Source organism: Nicotiana tabacum, chromosome 21 (assembly GCF_000715075.1).
Source record: "Nicotiana tabacum cultivar K326 chromosome 21, ASM71507v2, whole genome shotgun sequence".
NCBI lineage: Eukaryota > Viridiplantae > Streptophyta > Magnoliopsida > Solanales > Solanaceae > Nicotiana > Nicotiana tabacum.
In genome coordinates this window covers 50,220,793-50,240,891 of record NC_134100.1, presented here as the reverse complement: position 1 = coordinate 50,240,891, position 20,099 = coordinate 50,220,793, and the positions used below count along the sequence as shown (strand labels likewise).

At 39.9% G+C, this 20,099-nt stretch overlaps 1 protein-coding gene across 1 annotated transcript; it reads right to left on the bottom strand.

The window, feature by feature from the left end:
* Nucleotides 1-12,931: 12,931 nt before the first annotated feature.
* On the bottom strand, nucleotides 12,932-14,408 carry LOC107806484 (uncharacterized). The gene is made up of 2 exons (XM_075241804.1): nucleotides 13,909-14,408; nucleotides 12,932-13,577 (listed from the first exon to the last, which is right to left on the bottom strand). The coding sequence occupies exons 1-2, from the start codon at nucleotides 14,406-14,408 to the stop codon at nucleotides 12,932-12,934; spliced, it is 1,146 nt and encodes a 381-aa protein (XP_075097905.1).
* Nucleotides 14,409-20,099: the final 5,691 nt, after the last annotated feature.

Below are 20,099 nucleotides of genomic sequence, written 5' to 3'. Positions count from 1 at the left end.
ATCCGAGCCATCAGGGGTCCAAATCAAACATCCACACAAGTCTAAAAACATTATGCAAACTCACTCGCACGTTCAAAACACAGAAATAGCATCTAGAACTACAAATCAGATATCTAAACGCATGAATTTCAAAGAAAAGTTTAAGAATATCTAGAATTGCAACCAAACATCCGAATCCTATCAAACCACCTCCAAATGACACCAAAATTTGTAGGCAAGTTCTAAATAGCATAACTGACCTATTCCATGTCCCAAAAATAAATTTCAGGACCCGATAGCCAAACGTCAACCTACGGTCAAACTTGGAAAATCTTCGAATCCTCAAATTGCCAACTTTCGGCAAAATAACACAAATCAACCTCCGAACCTCCGAATTCGATTTTAGGCATACGTTCAAGTCCAACATCACGATGCAAACCTATCGAAGCCATCAAAACACCGTTCTGGGGTCGTTTTCCCAAAAGTCAATCTTTGGTCAATTTTTCTAACTTAGGCTTCTAAACTAATAACCAAAGGGTCCAAATCAACCTGAAACCTTATCAAAACGAAACTAAATAACTCCGCAAGTCATAAAATCACAAATACACATGTGTGAAGCATCAAAGGGGAAAATGGGGTGCAATTACATAAAATGACCAATCGTGTCTTTACAAAACCCTTTTAAATAGCTCACTAGCAATCACCGCTATCAACAATACCTGGATAGGCACATGGAGTATAGAGTGTAGTATGAGTACAATCGACCCTATGTACTCAGTAAGTAGCAATACCAAACTTGGAGAAAGCAGTGGATGTATGCAAAGTCTAGTGCTCACTTTCAACAACCAACAACAACAATAATAGCATAATAATGGCATATAAGAAAAAGTAGGTCAAATAATAATAGGCTCAACTCTAACACATCAAGAGGAGAAATGAGCATGCTTTTCAAGTATAGCAGTCAAAGCATCACTTTTCCACAAAATCCACCTAGACTGGAATTTATTAAGATAAAATGTGATTCCAAGCTCTAAACATCAAATGGAGTCATAAAATAGTAATTAGAATGAGGAAAATACAACTCTATGTCCGCATATCGAATATACATGCTCAAATCAACAAAATCACATGTAAATCATCCAGTATGCACAATCTCAGCATATTCATAGTGACTGGAACAAGTACCCACTCAATGAAACTTTCAGCATTCTTATGGTCCCTAGCAAAATGCCCCTGAATCATCAGAAACATACACATACACACTTAGCATTATATAGATGCCTGGCATAATCCCCTCAGTAAGCACATATCATGTGCCTGCACTAACAAGGTTAATACTTGACTCTGGAGGGGCAGATCCTTAGCCCGAGCGCTGATCAGATCAAAGTTAACGATCAATATCACTCAGCCCTATATGGGCCTTAACATAAGTGTCACCTTATAATCAATATCAACACAACTCTATGGCCTAAAGATCAGTCATCAATCCGCTCAATATTTCTCTATGGCCCAAAATCAATTGTCAATCTCCTCAAGTCTCAATATGCCACTATCTCACAGTATCATAATCAAAATACCACACGAAATGTACATCAACGTACCACAACTCAGCTCAAACATGTGTCACACACAAGAACACTAACAATATGTGAGATAACTTATAAAAGTGCACAAAGATAGAGATATAACATGCTGATATAATATCACGATAGAAAAATATGACTGCGGTCAAGGCAAAGAGCTTAACAAAGCAAAAATAGTCCTATCATGTCCCAAACAGATAAAAAATAGTGTATACATGATTTCTAGAATAAAATAATTGCTCAAGTAGTCATGCAAGTGGAGGAAACATGATCTCAATGAGGCATGATAAAAAAAACAAGGCATATAATAGCTTATGAACTAGTCGGATCATGAAAAAATACGGTGCACGCACATACGCTCGTCACCTCCCCTATGCGTCACTCCCAACACATAAGTTTAGAGGCAAGATACTCTCCTCATCTAGACAAATCTTCAGCCTCAAATCGCATCAAAAGTTTCGATCTTTGAGGAATTTCTAAAATATCAAGAAACCATTAACCTGGGTCTGTGTGCCCGGAATTCTAAAATTAATACCACATCTCGATTATCCATAACTTCCGAGTCCTAATATGTGATTACTTTAAAAATCCGCATTCATATTAGTGCTCAAATCCCAAATTACACTTTTTTATCTTTCAAGCCAAAACACTCTTTTCTTCTTTACGATTCCTTAATTTAAAGCCAAAATCAATAATAGATTCATATTTTAATCATAAATTCGAATTAATATTACTTACCACATAAAGTAGATGAAAAGTCCCTCAAAACTTGCCTCTTCCCGATCTACAAAACTTTGTGAGAAAAAATCCCGAAACTCACCTTTGATAAGACCAACATAATCCTTGTGATATTCCATTCAAGATAGCTTTTTGAATGACCCAATTTGGCCTTAAAATGAGAGAGATATGATATTTTGAAATTTTAAAGGAAGTCTAAAATTTGTGGACGAACTCAAGTACACAACCCGTATTTTTGAAATTGTTGTACTAGAAAATCAGCAATTGCAAAACTTTTGTTTTAGTTTAGGAAACTCATCCAGAAACTCTCGGATACAAATCATATATGTATTTCAATCATAGAACACACTACGAACCTGATCGCGCACTCAAAACATCGAAAAGTTGTCGTCTTGACCCGATGTTGAGCATAGTCAAAGTCCAAATCCTTAACTTTACTAGTCTCTCAACCAATGACCGAAAATACATCCGAGCCCTTTAAGACCCTATCCAATCATACCAATAAGTACAAATACATTATCCAAAGGCTCGAAGCACCACAAATAATATCAAAACCAAGAATCAATGATCAAAATCATTCTCTTAACTTTCAAACATTCCAACTCCACCAAACTCGTCCGAATCACACTTAGACATTCCAGATCACAATCAAATTGTACACACCACTTCCAATCAACCAAATGAACCTATCAAAAGTCACAAAACACCAATCAAAGCCGGATAACACCAAATTCAACTCTAGGTCAAACTTATGAACTCTCCAATTCTACAAATTGCCAACGTTTTACAATTAGAGCCAAAATCTTCTAGCAACCTCAAAAATTCAAGTTGTTTTGCTTTAGTCATAATATACTTCATTGTCATGAATATACATCCACATAGTTATTTTAATGTCCCTGCGCCATGCATATATTATCTCACACATACATGCATATTAGATACAATTACATGAGCTGAGTTAGGTCACCATGGTACATTTGGCATGGATTGACATGATTATAGTATTGCAAGATACTTTGACACGTTGCGACATATGAGAAGATTGATGACTGATTTTTGAGCTATTGAGTATTTGGCTGGATCGGGTTGAGCACTACAATGGTAGCACTTGGATATGGATCTATTCCTATGGAGTCTAGTGATCACCTATGTTACCTTCGACCTTGTCACCGCAAACACTTGGATTTCTGCTAGTATTGAGACACTTTTAGTGTCAAGTTCAGGTATTGTGGTAAGCCACTATGGGATAGTACTGATGATATGTAATACTGAGTCTTGGAAATCAAATACATCATAGACTCATGTAGAAGCTTTCATTTAAATGATACAATACTCTTCTGTGGAGGTAGTGTGCATGGGGAAGGACTCGCCCGGTTGTTTTTTTAGAGTATTCATGTATTAATGGAGAAATAATCGTTCGAAATGATTGGATATGTATTCAGGACTATGATAGGTGGGTGACTCTTGAGAAGGTTCTAATGGATTCAAGATTCAGTATGTGGTATCTAAGGATTCAAGATTGCATTGGATTGTGAAAGAGAATTGGAGTATTTTTGTATTATTATCAGTTCTGCAAGGCAGTGTTTGAGAGATGGAAGAAACAACTTCAGATTCATAGAAGGTCTCTTCGGAGCATGTATTTCTGTTTGAGGTACGATTGAGTGTATAAGAGGGAATAAAGAGTCTTACGAGTCTTAGGACTATAAGATTTTGTGTTGGAATCAATTGGGGTGAGTCTTTATTAAGATCCATAGTGTACTAGGAAAGAGTAGTGTTTTCGTAAAGGCAGGTCATGTGTAATTTGAAATAGTTGGATCTGTTTAGCAAGGGCTTGGATAATCATAGTAATAAAGATGATCAGTTCATTTGGTATAATAGGGCTTTACAAGTGTTTTTACGGTAACACGTTTGGGTTTGGTAGTTTGCGTGACTTGGTTGAATTAGAGGGATTCAGTTCTGGTGGCTTGGTTATGTGCAAATGGATTACGAAGAGTTTGTGATGATTTTGACTATGAGTTGCAGTTGGTGTCTTGTACGTGCATGAGAAGCTTGTTGCGTACTGTGATTTTCTCTCGAATTAAGTTAGGTGGAAGGCTTTTGGTCAATGTAGTGTGTATTCTATTCGTGATTCAGAGTTGATAATGGGATTCACGTATTTTTGCATAACAACATGATAGATGGGATGAGCTGTGTGGAATTGGGATTGAATGGACAAGGTTGCTTCAACTTTTGAAGGAAGGTCATAAGTTCTAGACAACATAGGAGATTTCAGATGTATAAGAAATTCTAGCAGTATCTTGTATCTCGTGAGGAGAGTATGTGTTGCAAAAGACGTATTGTGTATCAATTTGTGGATGCTTGATTAGTACCACAAAGATCACATGATATATAATCGTTGATGTTCAAGTTTTGCAACTTCATGCGGGAGATTTATGGAAGCCTTTTTCATGATGTGATTTTGTATGCATGATGATTCAATCATTTAAGTGGGAGAGTTAGAGATCATGTATCGAGATTCTGGTACTCTCGTAGTTTGGTGATTATATTTCTGAGAGGTGGACTATTCCTCTGATTGCGGACTGTGGAAGTGTGTTCTGGATTTGACAGTTACTTGTATTTATCATGGATAGGGTCACTGTTGACTTTTAGAAGGCTATCGACCTAACTTTCAAACATTCCAACTTCACCGAATGCATCTGAATCACACATATACAGCCCGAATTGCAACCAAATTTCGGACATACGTTCCAATCAACTAAATTAATCTATTCAAGGTCTCAAAATCATAGTCAGGTTCTGTAACACCAAATTCAACTTTCGATCAAATTGGAACTCTCCAAATCTTCATATTACTAACTTTTAGCAAATAAAACCAAAATCTTCTAGGAACCTCTAAACCCAAATCCGAATATATGCCAGAGTCCAATTTGTGACGACCCGATAGGTCATTTTAGGTACTAGCCTTAATTTCCGTATTTCGAGACCTTTCATAGCTCCTTTTGATGTTATAATACTTGTGTGCGTGGTTCATCTCTTCTTCTGGAAAGTTTATATGTAAAGGTTTGAAGAAAATTTGATTTTTGACTTAAAATGAGGATAGAGTTTACCACAGCCAACATTCTTGGTAAACAACCTAGGATAGGTAATTTGACTATTCCAATAGATTCGTATGATATTTTTAGACTTTTAAGCATGTTTGGTTGGGGTACCAGGTGATCTGAGCGCATTTTGGCGCATTATGTGAAAGATTGTGAAAATTGAGTTTAAAGTTGAAATCCTTGAGTTTTGATGATCAGTCTCTTTTATTTGATGTTATTTTGGTGGTTTGAATTAGAGATAGACTTTGTATAATATTATTACACTTGTTTGAATGTTTGTTTTAGAGCCTGGGGTGCTCGAGTGAGTTTTGGACGAGTTATGTTTGAAATTGGAATTGCTGGTGCAAGACTATTGCTAGTGTAGCCTACGAATCTCGCTTTTGCGAGGTTTGACTTGCATTTGCGAGCAACGCTTTTGTGATCAATGGATCGCGTATGTGAAGAGGCTTAGGACTGGGTAACTTCGAATTTTCGAAGAGGGAGCTAAATTTGCAAAGGCAGGGAAATTGTAATTGCGGTAGGAGTCTTGCATTTGAGACTTTGACAACTTGGGGGAAACTTCGTAGAAGCGAAGCTTAGTTCTCATTTTTGGAGGGATGGACCTTCGCATTTACGATACTTCTGAGTTACATCAGGACGCTCTCATCTGCCTGGTCGGCCTTATGGAGGGTATGGCCCAGGCTGGTGCATTTCATGTAGAACCAATCGTCTCTTAGGCTAGGGGAGGAGCCTAGAATCCTGCTACTCACACACCAGAGTAGATGGCTCACGGATATCAGACTCCGGCAGTTCCAACAGTTGGAGTCGCTCAACCTATTATTGCTACACAGTTTGGGGTAGCGCTCGCGATGTCATCAGTGGGACTGAAGAGGTTGAACAGGTTCACTAAGCTATTGATTATTTATTTTGGTGGTACACCATCTAAGAACCCTTAAAGTTGACTTCGTAGTATTTTAGATGCATGGCTCTGCCAAGAGGTTGTGGTAGGAGAATGGATCAAGAGGGTTCATGGCTAGGGTAGAGAGATGACATCTGAGAAAAGGCCGTATCATTTTGGTGGTTTCATAATGCGTATCGGTCACATTCCAGCAGCTAGTGTATAGTAAACATTCAGCTCCTAATATTGCACCATGCTGTAGAGTTACTACAGTGGTCATTTGGGACATCAGGGATCGTCTCAGACTTAGTAGTTTGCCAACCGCAGGGTTGCTTTGAATGTAGCGACGCATGTCAGATCAAGAGGTACTATCCAAGATTGAGGAGCAGCAGACCACATCAGGGTACTCGTACCATGAAGGTTGCTCGACTACCCGCTCAGCCAGATAGAGGCGGGGGTCAGGTAGCCCAAGGTGGTAGTCAGGCCATTAGAGGTAGAGGCCAACCAATTAGAGATCGTCCAAGAGGTAGAGGTCAGATTGGTGGGCTCAGCCTCGTTGCTATGCAATTCCAGCTAGACTCGAGGCAGGGTCATCTGATGCGGTCATCACAGGTATTGTTACATATTTCCATGGAGGTGCATCAGTATTATTTGATATGGGTTCCACTTTTTTGTATGTGTCATCCTATTTTGCTTCATATTTGGATATGTCTCATGATTCTTTGAGTGCTCCTATTTACGTGTCTATGTATGTTGGGGATTCTATTATGGTAGACCAGGTATATCATGCTTGTTTGGTTACTATCGGGGGCTACAAGACTAGGGTCAACTTTTTGTTACTTGATATGGTAGATTTTGTTGTGATTTTGGGCATGGATTAGTTGTCTTCATATCATGCTATCCTGGATTATCACGCTAAGACTGTGACATTAGCCTTGTTGGGGTTGCCTCCATTTAAGTGGAGAGGGACTCTTGGCCATTCCGCTAGTAGGGTCATTTCATATGTGACGGCTCGGCGTATAGTTGAGAAGGGGTGTCAAACGTATTTGGCCTATATCTATGATTCTAGTGTTGAGGTTCCTTCCATGGATTCAGTTCTGGTTGCCCGTGTTCCCGGAGGTGCTTCCTACAGGCTTTTTGGGCAAGCCACCCGACAGAGATATCGACTTCTATATTGACTTGGTTTTTGGCACTCAGCCCATTTTTATTCCACCATACTATATGGTCCCAATTGAGTTGAAAGAATTGAAGGAACAATTGTAGGATTTGCTTGACTGGGGATTCATTAGACCTAGCGTCTTGCCTTGGGGTGCACCGGTGTTGTTTTTGAAGAAGAAAGATGGCTCTATAACAATAACAAGGTCACTATCAAGAACAAGTACCCGTTGCCAAGGATTGATGACTTATTTGACCAGCTTTAGGGTGCCAAGGTATTTTAGAAGGTTGACTTGAGGTCTGACTACCATCAAGTGATGTTTAGGGCGTCGGATGTCCCGAAGACAACATTACGGACTCGGTATGGTCACTACAAGTTCTTGGTGATGTCATTTGTCTTAACTAATGCCCAAAAGCCTTTGTGATTTAATGAACCGGGTGTTCAAGCCCTATCTGGATTCCTTTGTGATTGTCTTCATTGGCGATATCATTGTTTACTCCCATAGTCGAGAGGAGCATGATCAACATCTGCAGATCGTACTTCATACTCTTAGAGATTGTCAGTAATATGACATGTTTTCAAAGTGTGAGTTCTGGTTAGAGTCGATTGCCTTCTTAGGGGCATGTTGTATCTTCCAAGGGAATTAAAGTGGATACTAAGAAGATTGAGGTAGTTCAGAACTGGCCTAGACCTACTTCAGCTATAGAGATTTGGAGCTTCCTATGTTTGGCGGATTATTACCGCCGATTGGTGGAGGGGTTTTCATATATTTCAGCCCCATTGACCAAGTTGACCTAGAAGGGTGCTCTTTTCATATTGTCCGATGAGTATGAGTGAGATTTCAAAAGCTCAAGACTATATTGACTACAACCCTAGTGTTGGTATTGCCTACAGGTTCGAGATCGTCCATCGTGTATTGTGATGCATCGTGTATTGGGCTTGGCGTGATATTGATGCCGGCTGGTAGGGTAATTGCATATACGTCTCGGCAGTTGAAAGTCCATGAGAAGAATTACCTTGCGCATGATTCAGATTTGGCAACCATTATTCACACGCTGAGGATTTCGAGGCACTATCTATACGACGTTCCTTGTGAGTCTATACCGACCATCCGACGCTCCAACACATGTTCAAGCTGAAGGACCTCAATTTGCAGCAACAAAAATGGTTAGAGTTGTTGAAAGATCATGGTATCACCATACTATATCTTCTGTAGAAAGCTAATGTAGTGGCCAATGCATTGAGTAGAAAGGTTGAGAGCATGGGCAATTTGGCATATGTACCGATAGTGAAGAGGCCACTAGCTATGGATATTCAGGCTTTGGCCAATCGGTTCGTGAGTTTGGAATTGTCAGAGCCTAGCTGAGTTCTTGCTTTTTTCTGGCACAGTCATCATTGTTTGAGCGTATCAAGGCTCGCCAGTTTGATGATCCTCACTTGTTGGTGTTGAAGCACACGATGCAATGGAGTGGTGCCAAGGAGGTTGTGATTGGAGATGATGGTGTTATGTGGCTCCAGGTCCGGATTTGTGTTCCAAAGGTTGATGGGTTGAGAGACTTTATCCTTGAGGAGGCTCACAATTCGCGCTATTCCTTTCGCCCAGGTGTCACAAAGATGTACCGTGACTTGACACAACACTATTAGTGGCGAAGGATGAAGAAAAATATTGTTGCTTATGTCTCTATGTGTTTGAACTGTCAACAGGTGAAGTACGAGCATCAAAAACCGGGTGGGTTGACTTAGAGATTGGATATACCGGAGTGGAAGTGGGAGTGCATCACTATGAATTTTATGGTAGGCTTATTGCAGACCTTGAGGAAATATGATGCAGTCTGGGTTATTGTGGATCGATTGACTTTGCTCACTTCATTTCGGTGATGACTTGTTATTCTTCATAGCAATTGGCTTAGATTTGTGTCCGGGAGATTATCCACCTACACGGCGTGCCCATTTCTATCATATATGAGAGAGGCATGCAGTTCACATTGCATTTTTGGAGAGTTGTGCAGCGAGAGTTGGGCATGTGAGTTGAGCTAAGTACCTCATTTCATCCTCAGACGGACGGACAGTCCGAGCGCACTATCCAGATATTGGAACATATGTTGCAAGCATGCTCTACGGATTTCGAGGGTCGGTGGGATCAGTTTTTACCTCTAGCAGAGTTCACCTACAACAATAGCTATCAGTTGAGCATCCAGATGGCTCCGTATGAGGCCTTGTTTGGGAAGCAATGCCGTTTGTTGATTGGTTTGTTTGCGCTGAGTAAAGCTAGATTGTTGGGCACTGATTTAGTTTGTGATGCTATGAAGAAGGTTAAGGTGATTCAGGAGCAACTTCGTACTGCTCAATTCATGCAAAAGAGTTATGTGGATCAGAAGGTTCGAGATGTGTCTTACATGGTTTGTGAGAAGGTTCTTCTCTAAGTGTCGCCTATGAAGGGCGTGATGTGGTTTGGGAAGAATGGCAAGTTGAGCTCGAGGTTCATTGGCCCGTTCGAGATCTTGGAGAGAGTTGGGGAGGTTGCTTATAGGCTTGCATTGCCCCCTAGCCCAGAAGAGGTACATCTGGTATTTCATGTTTTGATGCTTCGAAAGTACCATGAGGTTAGGTCACATGTGTTGGACTTTAGCAAGGTACAACTTGATGACAATTTGACCTATGAAGAAGAGTCGATGGCTATTCTAGACTGACAGGTTCGTAAGTTGAGATCTAAGAATTATCCTTCTATGAAAATGCAATAGAGAGGGTTACCCCTCAAGAGTTCACAGTTATAGAGTGGTACGCTTAGGCCAAATTTGGCACCGAGTGCCGGCCACGCCTCCTTGAGGTCTGGCTTGCAAATGCGAGCCTCGCTCTTATGAACATGACTTTACATTTGCGAGCAGGGGCTTGGGCTGGGTGACCACGCAATTGCGAGGAAATGGTTTGCATTTGCGAACTGGTTAGTGTCGCATTTGCTAGCATCTTGGTCGAATTTGCGACTCCTGGCAACTTAGAACAGCTTTGCATTTGCGAAGTGGTTGTCCGCATTAGCGAAGGGGGGAAAGTTTGCATTTGCATTTGTGACTTCTGGGCTTCTGACGCACAGTTCGCATTTGCGACCTGTATTTCGCATTTGCAATGGTCACAATTGCAAAAATGAGTTGGTAATTGCGACATCTGCAGCTGGCTAAAAGAGGGGAAAATTGGGACTTAGCTCATTTTACACCTTTTCTCAACCCTAAACACTCTAGAGGCGATTTTTCAAGAGTTTCTTCTTCCCACAATAATTGGTAAGCAACTTTAATCCATTTCCTTTCAATTACTCAATACTTTTCATGTGTTTTCAACATCAAATATAGGATTTTCATTGTAGAAATTAGGGATTTGGGTAGAAATTGGGGATTTTGTAAAATTGAGATTTAGACCTTAAATTGAGGCTGGATTTCGGAACTAATCACATAACCGATCTCGGGGTGAATGGGTAATCGGATTTTGGTCTGAATCTCGAGTTTTGACCAAGAGGGCTCGGGGTTGAATTTTATTCACTTTTTCCAAATTCACTAAAAATTGAATTATTTTCACTCATGGATAGTTTCTAAACCTTATTTTGAATCATTTGAACTATATTTGGCTAGAATTGACTGGTTTTGGCTAATTCTAAAGGAAAGGTCGTGATTGAGTGTTGATTTGATTGCGAAAAGAGGTAAGTATTGTGTCTAACCTTGACTTAAAGTAATTAGGACTTGTTGGACTATTTTCTATATGAATGGTGTTGGGAAACGACGTATATGTAATGTGACGAGTGTATATGCACCACCATGGGATCCAAGCATGTGGGATTTGTCTATTTACTTCCATGTATTCTTTTACTCTATGTTATATCTTGTTACATGCTTTAGTTGCTACATGTTCTTACTTGTTTTTTGTTGTTACCTGTTACTTGTTCAATTGTGCATTTCTCACCCAATATCTATTCATTTGCTACATGCTTCTAAGCACATGCTGGAGTATCACATTAAACTGATCCTTCATCTCCTTAATCCTCTTTACTTCTGCCACAATGCACCAAGGAGGATCCAATTCTCCTTCTATGATATTCTTCAATCACTAAAGAATAAGTTTCAATTATGAGAGGATGCAACTCCTTTTCCATACAATATGCAAGTCCTTCTACTATGGCCATAGCCTCATGTACAATGTTGACTGTCTCCTCTATTATCTATGCCCTAGCATACACCAAATCTTCAACACTATCCCTTATACAAAAGACAAATGAACTTCGCCCCGGATTGCCCCTTGAAGCTCCATTAGTGTTACACTTGTACCATCCCACATGAAGCACTTTCTAGGTTACTCTTATAGTCAAAAGAACATGCTTATATCCCTCAAAGAACTTGATCATAACCGGCCACAAGAAAGGATACCTAACCTTTGCCAAATAGTAAAGTGTATTATTAACTTCATGAATCACTCTATTAGATGACACTACTCCACCATTTCTAAATTCATTCCTCCTCTTCCACAACTCCCAAGTGATCATGGCTGGAACTTCTTGATATTAGAGTTTTAGTTTTGGATAACATTGAGCATTCCACCAAGCTCTAATGACTTGATGAACCTGTATCAGTTGTACATTAATCCTTGCTGCATGAATGAACACCTTCCAAACCCTAGAGGTAGTAGAACTATTGAAGAATAAGTGATCAAAAGACTCCTTTTGTGGTTGTTGTCAACACCAACATCTTGATACATGCAAGTAGAAAATCCTTCTCCATAGAAAGAAGGATATCTTGAATGGCAAACCTCTAATCCACATGTTTTTGAATTTTGAATTAGGGTTTGCCTTGTGTCTTAATATTTGACAAGCATTACTCACAGAAAACTTACCTCAGTCAGTAGGCATCCACCATGGCTTATCCCAGTAATCATCACTGCTATCAAAGTGTATTTTGTGCCTAATATGATCAGCTATCTCCTCAGGAAATGTTTGCTCTAACATTTGATCATTCCACCCTTCACCTTGTCTCAAACCAGCCACCACTTGAATGTCTTCATTAATAGGATAATCTGGAGGTACTATATGATACAATGACCCAAATATGGTCCAATTTTCATGTCGAACATTGGTAGAACCCCTTTGCATCTCCCACCATATTTCATGCTCCACATCCTGCGTTGCATCCAACATTTGTTTCCAAATATGTAACCCTCCTCTAGACTGCACCACTATTGGTATCTCTTTCTTGCAGTACTTATTCCACATAAAATTTTACCACGATGATTTTTTGGTCCTAAATCTCCACCATATCTTAGTAAATAGTGCTTTAGATATATCCACCAAAGATCTGAACCCTAATCTACCTTCTTCTCTGGGAAGATACAAGTTTTGCCATGAAGACTAGTGCCTACTCCTGCCCTTTTCCTTTGTGATCCAAAAGAACCTTGGAAGGAGATTATGTAGATGTTCTAGCACATTGTTAGGTGGATCATGAACTGACAACAAGTGTATTGGCATGATTTATAATACACTAGTAATGAGTGTAGCCTTGCTTCCATATGATAGCAATTTGCCTTTCCATGAATGCCGTTTTGCCTTTACTTTCTTGATAAGTGCTTCATAGTAATCCTTACTCCTTCTAGTGTAGAAGATAGGACATCCCAAGTAAGTAAATGGAAATTCACCTTTAGCGAATCTTGTGGCATCACCTACTTCTTGAAACAAAGAATTAGCTACATTAGCATGCATATAATAGGAACTCTTGGACTTGTTAATAAGCTGCCCTGATATCTTTTCATAATTTACCAAGACTACCATCAACTTCATCAAAGAATCCTGATGAGCTAAGGCAAAGATGATGGTATCATCTGCATATGCTAGATGATTCAAAGGATCTGTCCACTTAGGTCTCCCAAATCCAATAAAAGAACTATCCTCAAAAAACTTGTTCAAGGACCTTGATAATACCTCTGCAGATAGTATGAACAAGGTAGGAGATAGTGGATCTCCTTGCTTGACACCCCTTGTAGATTTGGAAAAGTCTGAAGATTGCCCATTAACCAAGACTAAATACCAATTATTTGACAGAAGGTTCCACACCATAGTAATAAAATGCTCAGCAAATCCCATATTCCTTAGGACATGTAACAAATATTTCCATGAAACCCTATCATATGTGTTGGCCATGTCTAATTTAATTATCACATTAGTAGGTTTACCCATTAGCCTTATGTCAGTGACAATATCTTGTTTGAGAATATGTTCTCAAAGATGCCCATTCCTTTCACAAATCCAGACTAATTAGGTGAAATCAATGAAGGCAATAACTTCTCAAGTCTATCATGAAGCACTCTAGAAATCACCTTGTTGATGAAGTTACTCAAGCTTATAGGTCTCAAGTCTGAGAATGTCTGCACCCGTGACTTCTTTGGCAGTAATACCAAATTTGTGTGTGTGATAGACTTAGGCAATGATGCACCACCATAAAAATGTAGTACCATGCTATGTATGTCATAACAAATGATCTCCCAACACTCTTGGTAGAAAGCCCATTGAATCCATCTGGAACACTACCAATGTCACCACTAAGTTCAAAAACAACTCCCTTGACCTCCTCTAGTGTTGGATATCTACAAATGTCCAAATTTCGTTCCATAGTGACCATATAAGGTACATTGTTTAACAAAGAGAAATCAGTATGATCAGTCTCTTTAGAAAACCGCTTCTGATAGAAATTCACTGCAACATTAGCTATTTGATCATGATCTTCAACCAATCCCCCATCTCCATTATGGATCCTCTTCACTTGAAGCTTCTTCTTCTTGCCATTGACATGGTTATGAAAGAAATTAGTATTTCTATCTCCCTCAGCAACCCATATTACTCCTGCTTTTTGCTTCCGATATTGTTCCTCAATGCTCAGATACTTTTTCAATTCTGCTTGAGCATTTTGGAGAACAATTATGTTGTCAATGGTTGGTTCCTCCTTAAACAACATCTCCTTCACCTTTACAATATCTTCCAGTATTACTAATTTCTTGAAATTTTATCCATATGTGGCTTTGCTCCATTTGGACAGAGCACTCTTCACCTTCTTCAGCTTGTGTTTGAACATGAGAAAGGGATCACCTATAAAGTCAGCATGCCAGTTCTGCCTCACCACCTCTTGAAAGCTTCGTGCTTAGTCTAGAAGTTTAAGAACCTAAATGGTTTGACATAATTTGTGGCGTGTTGTCCACAGCTTAAGAACAAAGGTGCATGGTCAGAACCTGTTCTTATCAAGTGTTCCACATCAATTGTAAGGAACTGATTTTGAAATGGCATGTTCACAAATATCCTGTCAAATCTTTTGAAAATGCACGCAACATTAGGTCTACCATTCCGCCAAGTGAAATGACTCCCATTGAACCCTAGATCAAACAATTCACTAGAGTTAACACAAAAAGCAATGTCCTCATATTCTGGAGGATGTACTGGCAGGCCACCAATGATCACATCTTCATGAAATATCACATTAAATCTCCACCTACCATCCAAGGCAGTTCCTTATAACTTGCAAGGTAATACAAATTATCCCACAACTCTAATCTCTCAATTGTAGAACACTTTGCATAAACTAAAGTCATCATAACAAGGTGTCCAATGTCTTGATAAAATATTTTAATTGTCACCTGCTGCTCAGTATCCATCACATGCTCCCATTCCACCACATCATCAATAAATAGCGAAATCTTACCATTAATATTTGACAATGTAGCTTCCATATTTAGCCTTCTCCTATACCTCTGAATATTTATTGAATTCTAAAATGGTTCCATCAAAGAAACCACAAAGAATATATGTTCCCTTTGCATATTGATCACCCTCTGAAGTCCTATTGAGTATTCACAGACCTTATGTTCCAAGTCAAAGCTTTGATCATCATTTAGATTGTGATACTTCCCTCTTGGTCAAGATTCTTGTAGGTTGGTGTACATCTTTAATTAGACCTTGCTTCTTCATTTTTTTAGCACTTCTACCAGTAGCTCTTGGTGGTAGTTCTGCCTCTCTTGCCACTGCCTTAAAGCTCCCTGCAATTGATTCGTCCTCTCCTTCCTCATCAAGTTGACTTTATTCTATTACTGTATTCTCAATTTCCACAAGACTAACATTGTGTGTAATAATGTCATGTAGAATTTTCTTTGGTGATTTCAACAATTCATTAACATGAATATGCATAGTTTGCCCAGCTCCTAATACACAAGCCATTGGGATTGCCTCACTTATACCTGAATCCTTAGGGAAAATGGCTTCTTCCATTTGATCATGTGACAACTTGTTACCCTCATTCAACACCATTGCATTCTAGTCCTTGCCACCCAGTACCTCCTACATCACCTTAAACTGTAAATCATTCACTGTTCCTAAGCTAGAATTCACTGTAGCATTGGATGCAGAAGTTACTGTTCCATTAGTATCATAAATCATGCCAACAGCTAGTACGTGTCCTCTCTGCAGCATCTCTAAGACTCATCCTAAGTAAACTGCATCTTGTGATACACCATTGTATTGAAAGGTGTTCATAATCTCTTCGAAGTCCATTAGATGACTGTTTGGGTCTTCGTTCATCTTTCCTCTGAAGACACAGCTATTTTGAATGGTTTGAAGCAACCCGTGCTTTAACTAAAAATTGTTAGCTGTAACTGGAGGTGGTCTCACACTTGATAAGCCTTGGTTGTTGACCGGTCTAGCATAATTACCAAGTGGTCTCCCAGCACCGGGAACTATGTTTTCGAACTGGTCTGCACCCACGGGTTGATTCTGAGCAATTCTCTGAGCCCTCTCCTCCTCAAAGACAAGTTGTGCATTTTGAAGAGTTGTTTCCCCAACATCCCTTGCAACTTTTTCTATTTGTTGGGCTGCCTCTCTTGCAGCCAAATCAACATTATCAACATCTCCAGCCATAATTTCTTTGGTTGAGGATTGCCCAACCTTCTCAGTATTCTCGGGGGAGATTTCTTTTCCTCATCAACTGTCGTAGTTGTTTCTCAATTTCTAGTTCGTGTGGTAGCACTTCCTTCCCAGAGGATCGAGTCATGCACCAATCTAACCTGTAGCCTGCGAACAGCTAACAAGCACTAACGTAAAAAGGGAAAAATAAAATTTAATTAGAAGAAAAATTCTTGAATTAGCACTACAGACTATTTTAAACACTATTGATTGCCAATCCCCGGCAACGACACCAAAATTTGACGAGCGCAAAACACACACTTAAATATGCTCGCTAGTCGAATATAGTATAGAAAAATATCGTATCCACATGGATTGGATTTAAACAGTGTTTTTGTAGAAAAAGTTTTATTGATATCCAAGATGATCAAAAATTTAGATTTGTGTGATTGAAACTAAAACTAACTAAAAGTCTAAACTATTGGCTAATGACAAACACAATATGTGTAAGCAAAGAATATATCAATGGGAGAAAATAGGGGTTGATTGGATAGGTGCAAGATACTTGTCTGGGATTTAACTATAGTCGATCCACTTATAAGGTTCAAGAGAGTCTCTCGAATTCAATCAATTATTAGTTCAAACATTCAGTGGAAACTCCTCTCTCAATTAAGTCTCAACCTCACAAGATGAACTAAGTTAAGCTCGGTGAAGATATCCAGGAATTCGTAGTGGATTGGCCTTTAGGAGAACCTCTTCCGATTATCCTCCTAACTAGGTCTAAACAATAATTCAACTAGCCTATTTCGATTACTATGAAGAATCAATAAATTCACCCAACAAGATACTGCAAACACATCACAAGTTATGCCACTTACGATTACATGAACATGTGAAAATAGATGCAACAATTAAAACACTCAAAACGATCCAATACATCAAAATTAGAGTTAATACCCACAAACAATTCTCAATACACCAAATCCACCAATCCCTAAAGAGAACTACTCCATAGATATGGAGTAATTCATTACAAATAAGTTTAAGTTTAAGGAAAACATACAACGATCCAAACTCTTGTCTTGAGTGAGGATTGAATGGTGAAATCCTTTTGCTCTTGCCTCTCCCACTTTTCCTTCACTTCCTTAGGTCTTAGATGTGTCAAAAGTCCCAAAAATACTATTTTCTCATGTATATATACCAAGTAGGGTCGGGCCCAAACGCACACACCTTCTCATACGCGAAATATGACTCTTTTCGGAGTTGGATGTGCGCGGCCGCGCACCTGGGAGTGTGCTCACGCATATGACCGTGCATTTTGGAAGGTATGCTGCCTTACATGCGTGCCCAGTGCGCGCCCAGTGTATGCTCGCGCACCTGGGTGGCGTCCTGCTCAATTCTCCATTTCTTTCGTTAAGTGCATGATGGTCCGTTGATCCCTGAACATGATCCCAACTTCATCCTTGAGCTTTTACTTAGACTTCAAAGCTCCAGAATAGCTTAAATTCATGCCATAACATCTACATAACTCGGTATCACTCTTACAAGGCATAAAACACACAATTAGTGCAAAACACTAGCGATTAACGCTCAAAAGCAATTAAAGTTCAGTAAATTAGAGTGCAATAAGAGACTAAAACACGCAATTATAGCCTACCATCATTAACCCCAACAAAACTTGTGCCTATCATTCAAGCATGAAGGGTCATACCATTGAGGAATGCCGCATGTTGAAAGACAAGATCTAGACACTGATCGACACCAAAGTTATAAAGGCAAAGGAAGTCGCGCCAAATGTCCGTAATAACCCTGTCCCTGATCATAGGGGCGAGAGAGTGAATGTGATAGAAACTGATGAGGAATTGGATCAGGAGGGATCCATCGGACTTATTCGTGAAGGGGATGATCCTAAAACATCTCCTGTCACCATCTCACCGATTGTGGTGCAAACCTAAGCGCCATTTGAGGTCGAGGTAGCTACGCCTTTCACTATGATGGTAGCTCCAACACCGTCTTATAAGTCTGATATTGTCCCATTAGATTGTGTGGCGGAGGCAAGGAGAAAGGAAATGCCAAGATGGAAGAGACAGGTGTTGTGCAAGGTATGACCAGAACTGGCAGAGTTTATACACTTGAGAATCTTGGAGGAACAAGCAAAGAAATTGCATCTAAGCTACCTGTCATTGAGACAAACACCAACGATCTCTGGAGGAAGGTACAGATGAGGGAATATTCTGTTTTTGATCACCTGAACAAAACTCCCACCCAAGTATTCATCTTGTCGCTATTGTAAAATTCAAACGCGCACAAGAAAGCCTTGATGAAGGTATTAAGTGAAGCTTATGTGCCCGCTGGTATCACTAATGGGGAGATGGCCAATATGGTAGGACAGGTACTAGAGAGTCACAAAATTACTTTACACGAAGATGAGCTACCACTAGAAGGGTTGAGTCACTACAAAGTGTTACACATCATTGTGCAATTTGAAGACAAGTTCATTGCCATGGTTCTAATAGACGGAGGTTTGAGCCTGAACATATGCTCGCTAACTACTTTGAAAAGACTGGGTAAAGGCCTGCATGAGATACGGATAGGAAGCATGAATATGAAAGCGTTCGATGGATCTCAGAGAACCACTATTGGAGAAATCAACCTTGATCTACAGATGGGTTTGAACTGGTTTGATGTCGAATTCCAAGTGCTAGACATATCTTCCACCTATAACTTGTTATTGGGACGACCATGGATACACGCAGCTGGGGCAGTTGCTTCTACTCTGCATCAAGCTGTGAAGTTCGAGTGGAAACATCAAGAGATGATTATTCATGGAGATGGATGCAACCATATCTACACCAACTAGACTGCGCCAGTCATAAAAAACAGGACGAAATTGGGAGGAGAAACATACCACCGCATTGAGCGGGTAAATGCAATTGAGAAGGATCTATGGTGGAGCAACAAGATAGAAAGCATACTGATGTGGTTAGGGTGTGAACCAAGCAAGGGTCTCGGCCAAAATCTTTAGGGGATCACAAAATGTAAAGCACCATAAACGTTTTCTTAAAAACTCGGATTTTGTTATGCCAAAGTAGGCGTAGAGGTTAATAATAGTAGAAATTATTCTCGCCGCAGTTCGGACTTTTTTGATTGAACAGTGCGCTAGGGAGTTGAAGGAAAATATTAGGCAGAAGTAGGCATTTTTTCAGCCCATTCTGCGATCGCAGAACCACTCTGCGGACCACAGACTGGTCGCAGAGTCGGATAGTTTTCTGGGGCATTTTTGTCGTCAATTTTGCGGCCATTATGAGACCGCATAACTGTTTCACGGGCCGCACTCTTGTCGCATATCCCGCCTTGGGATTTTTTAGAGGGAGGTTCTGCGTTGCACTATGCGACCGCAGAACTATTCTGCGGTGCATTATGCTACCGCAGAACAGGTCTATGAGCCGCATAGTGACCGCAGACCCAGTCCGATTTTTTCAAGTTTTGGCACCCCAATTTCGCGGTCATTTCGCGGAGCGCATAACCAATATGTGGTCGCATATGCGACCGTAGAACTTGTTCTGGAGCTTCATTTCGGGGGGTTTTAAACCCGACCCTATTCCGTTAAAACACCTACCTTGAACCATTTTGATCATATTTTCTAATATTTTTAGAGAGAGAGAGAGGGTCCTAGAGGGAAGAAGTGATCTTCATCAAATTGCTCTTCAATTCACTTAAAACCATGAATATTATCAAGAGAGGCACCTAGGTCTTCTTT

Bases quoted from the DNA above. Each gene is read 5' to 3' on its own strand.
- LOC107806484 (XM_075241804.1), bottom strand. From the start codon at position 14,408: ATGTTGTTTAAGGAGGAACCAACCATTGACAACATAATTGTTCTCCAA. The intron at 13,578-13,908 runs GTACTACATTTT...CACATATGATAG, and splicing joins GTTATGACATACATAGCATG to GGTTTCATGGAAATATTTGT.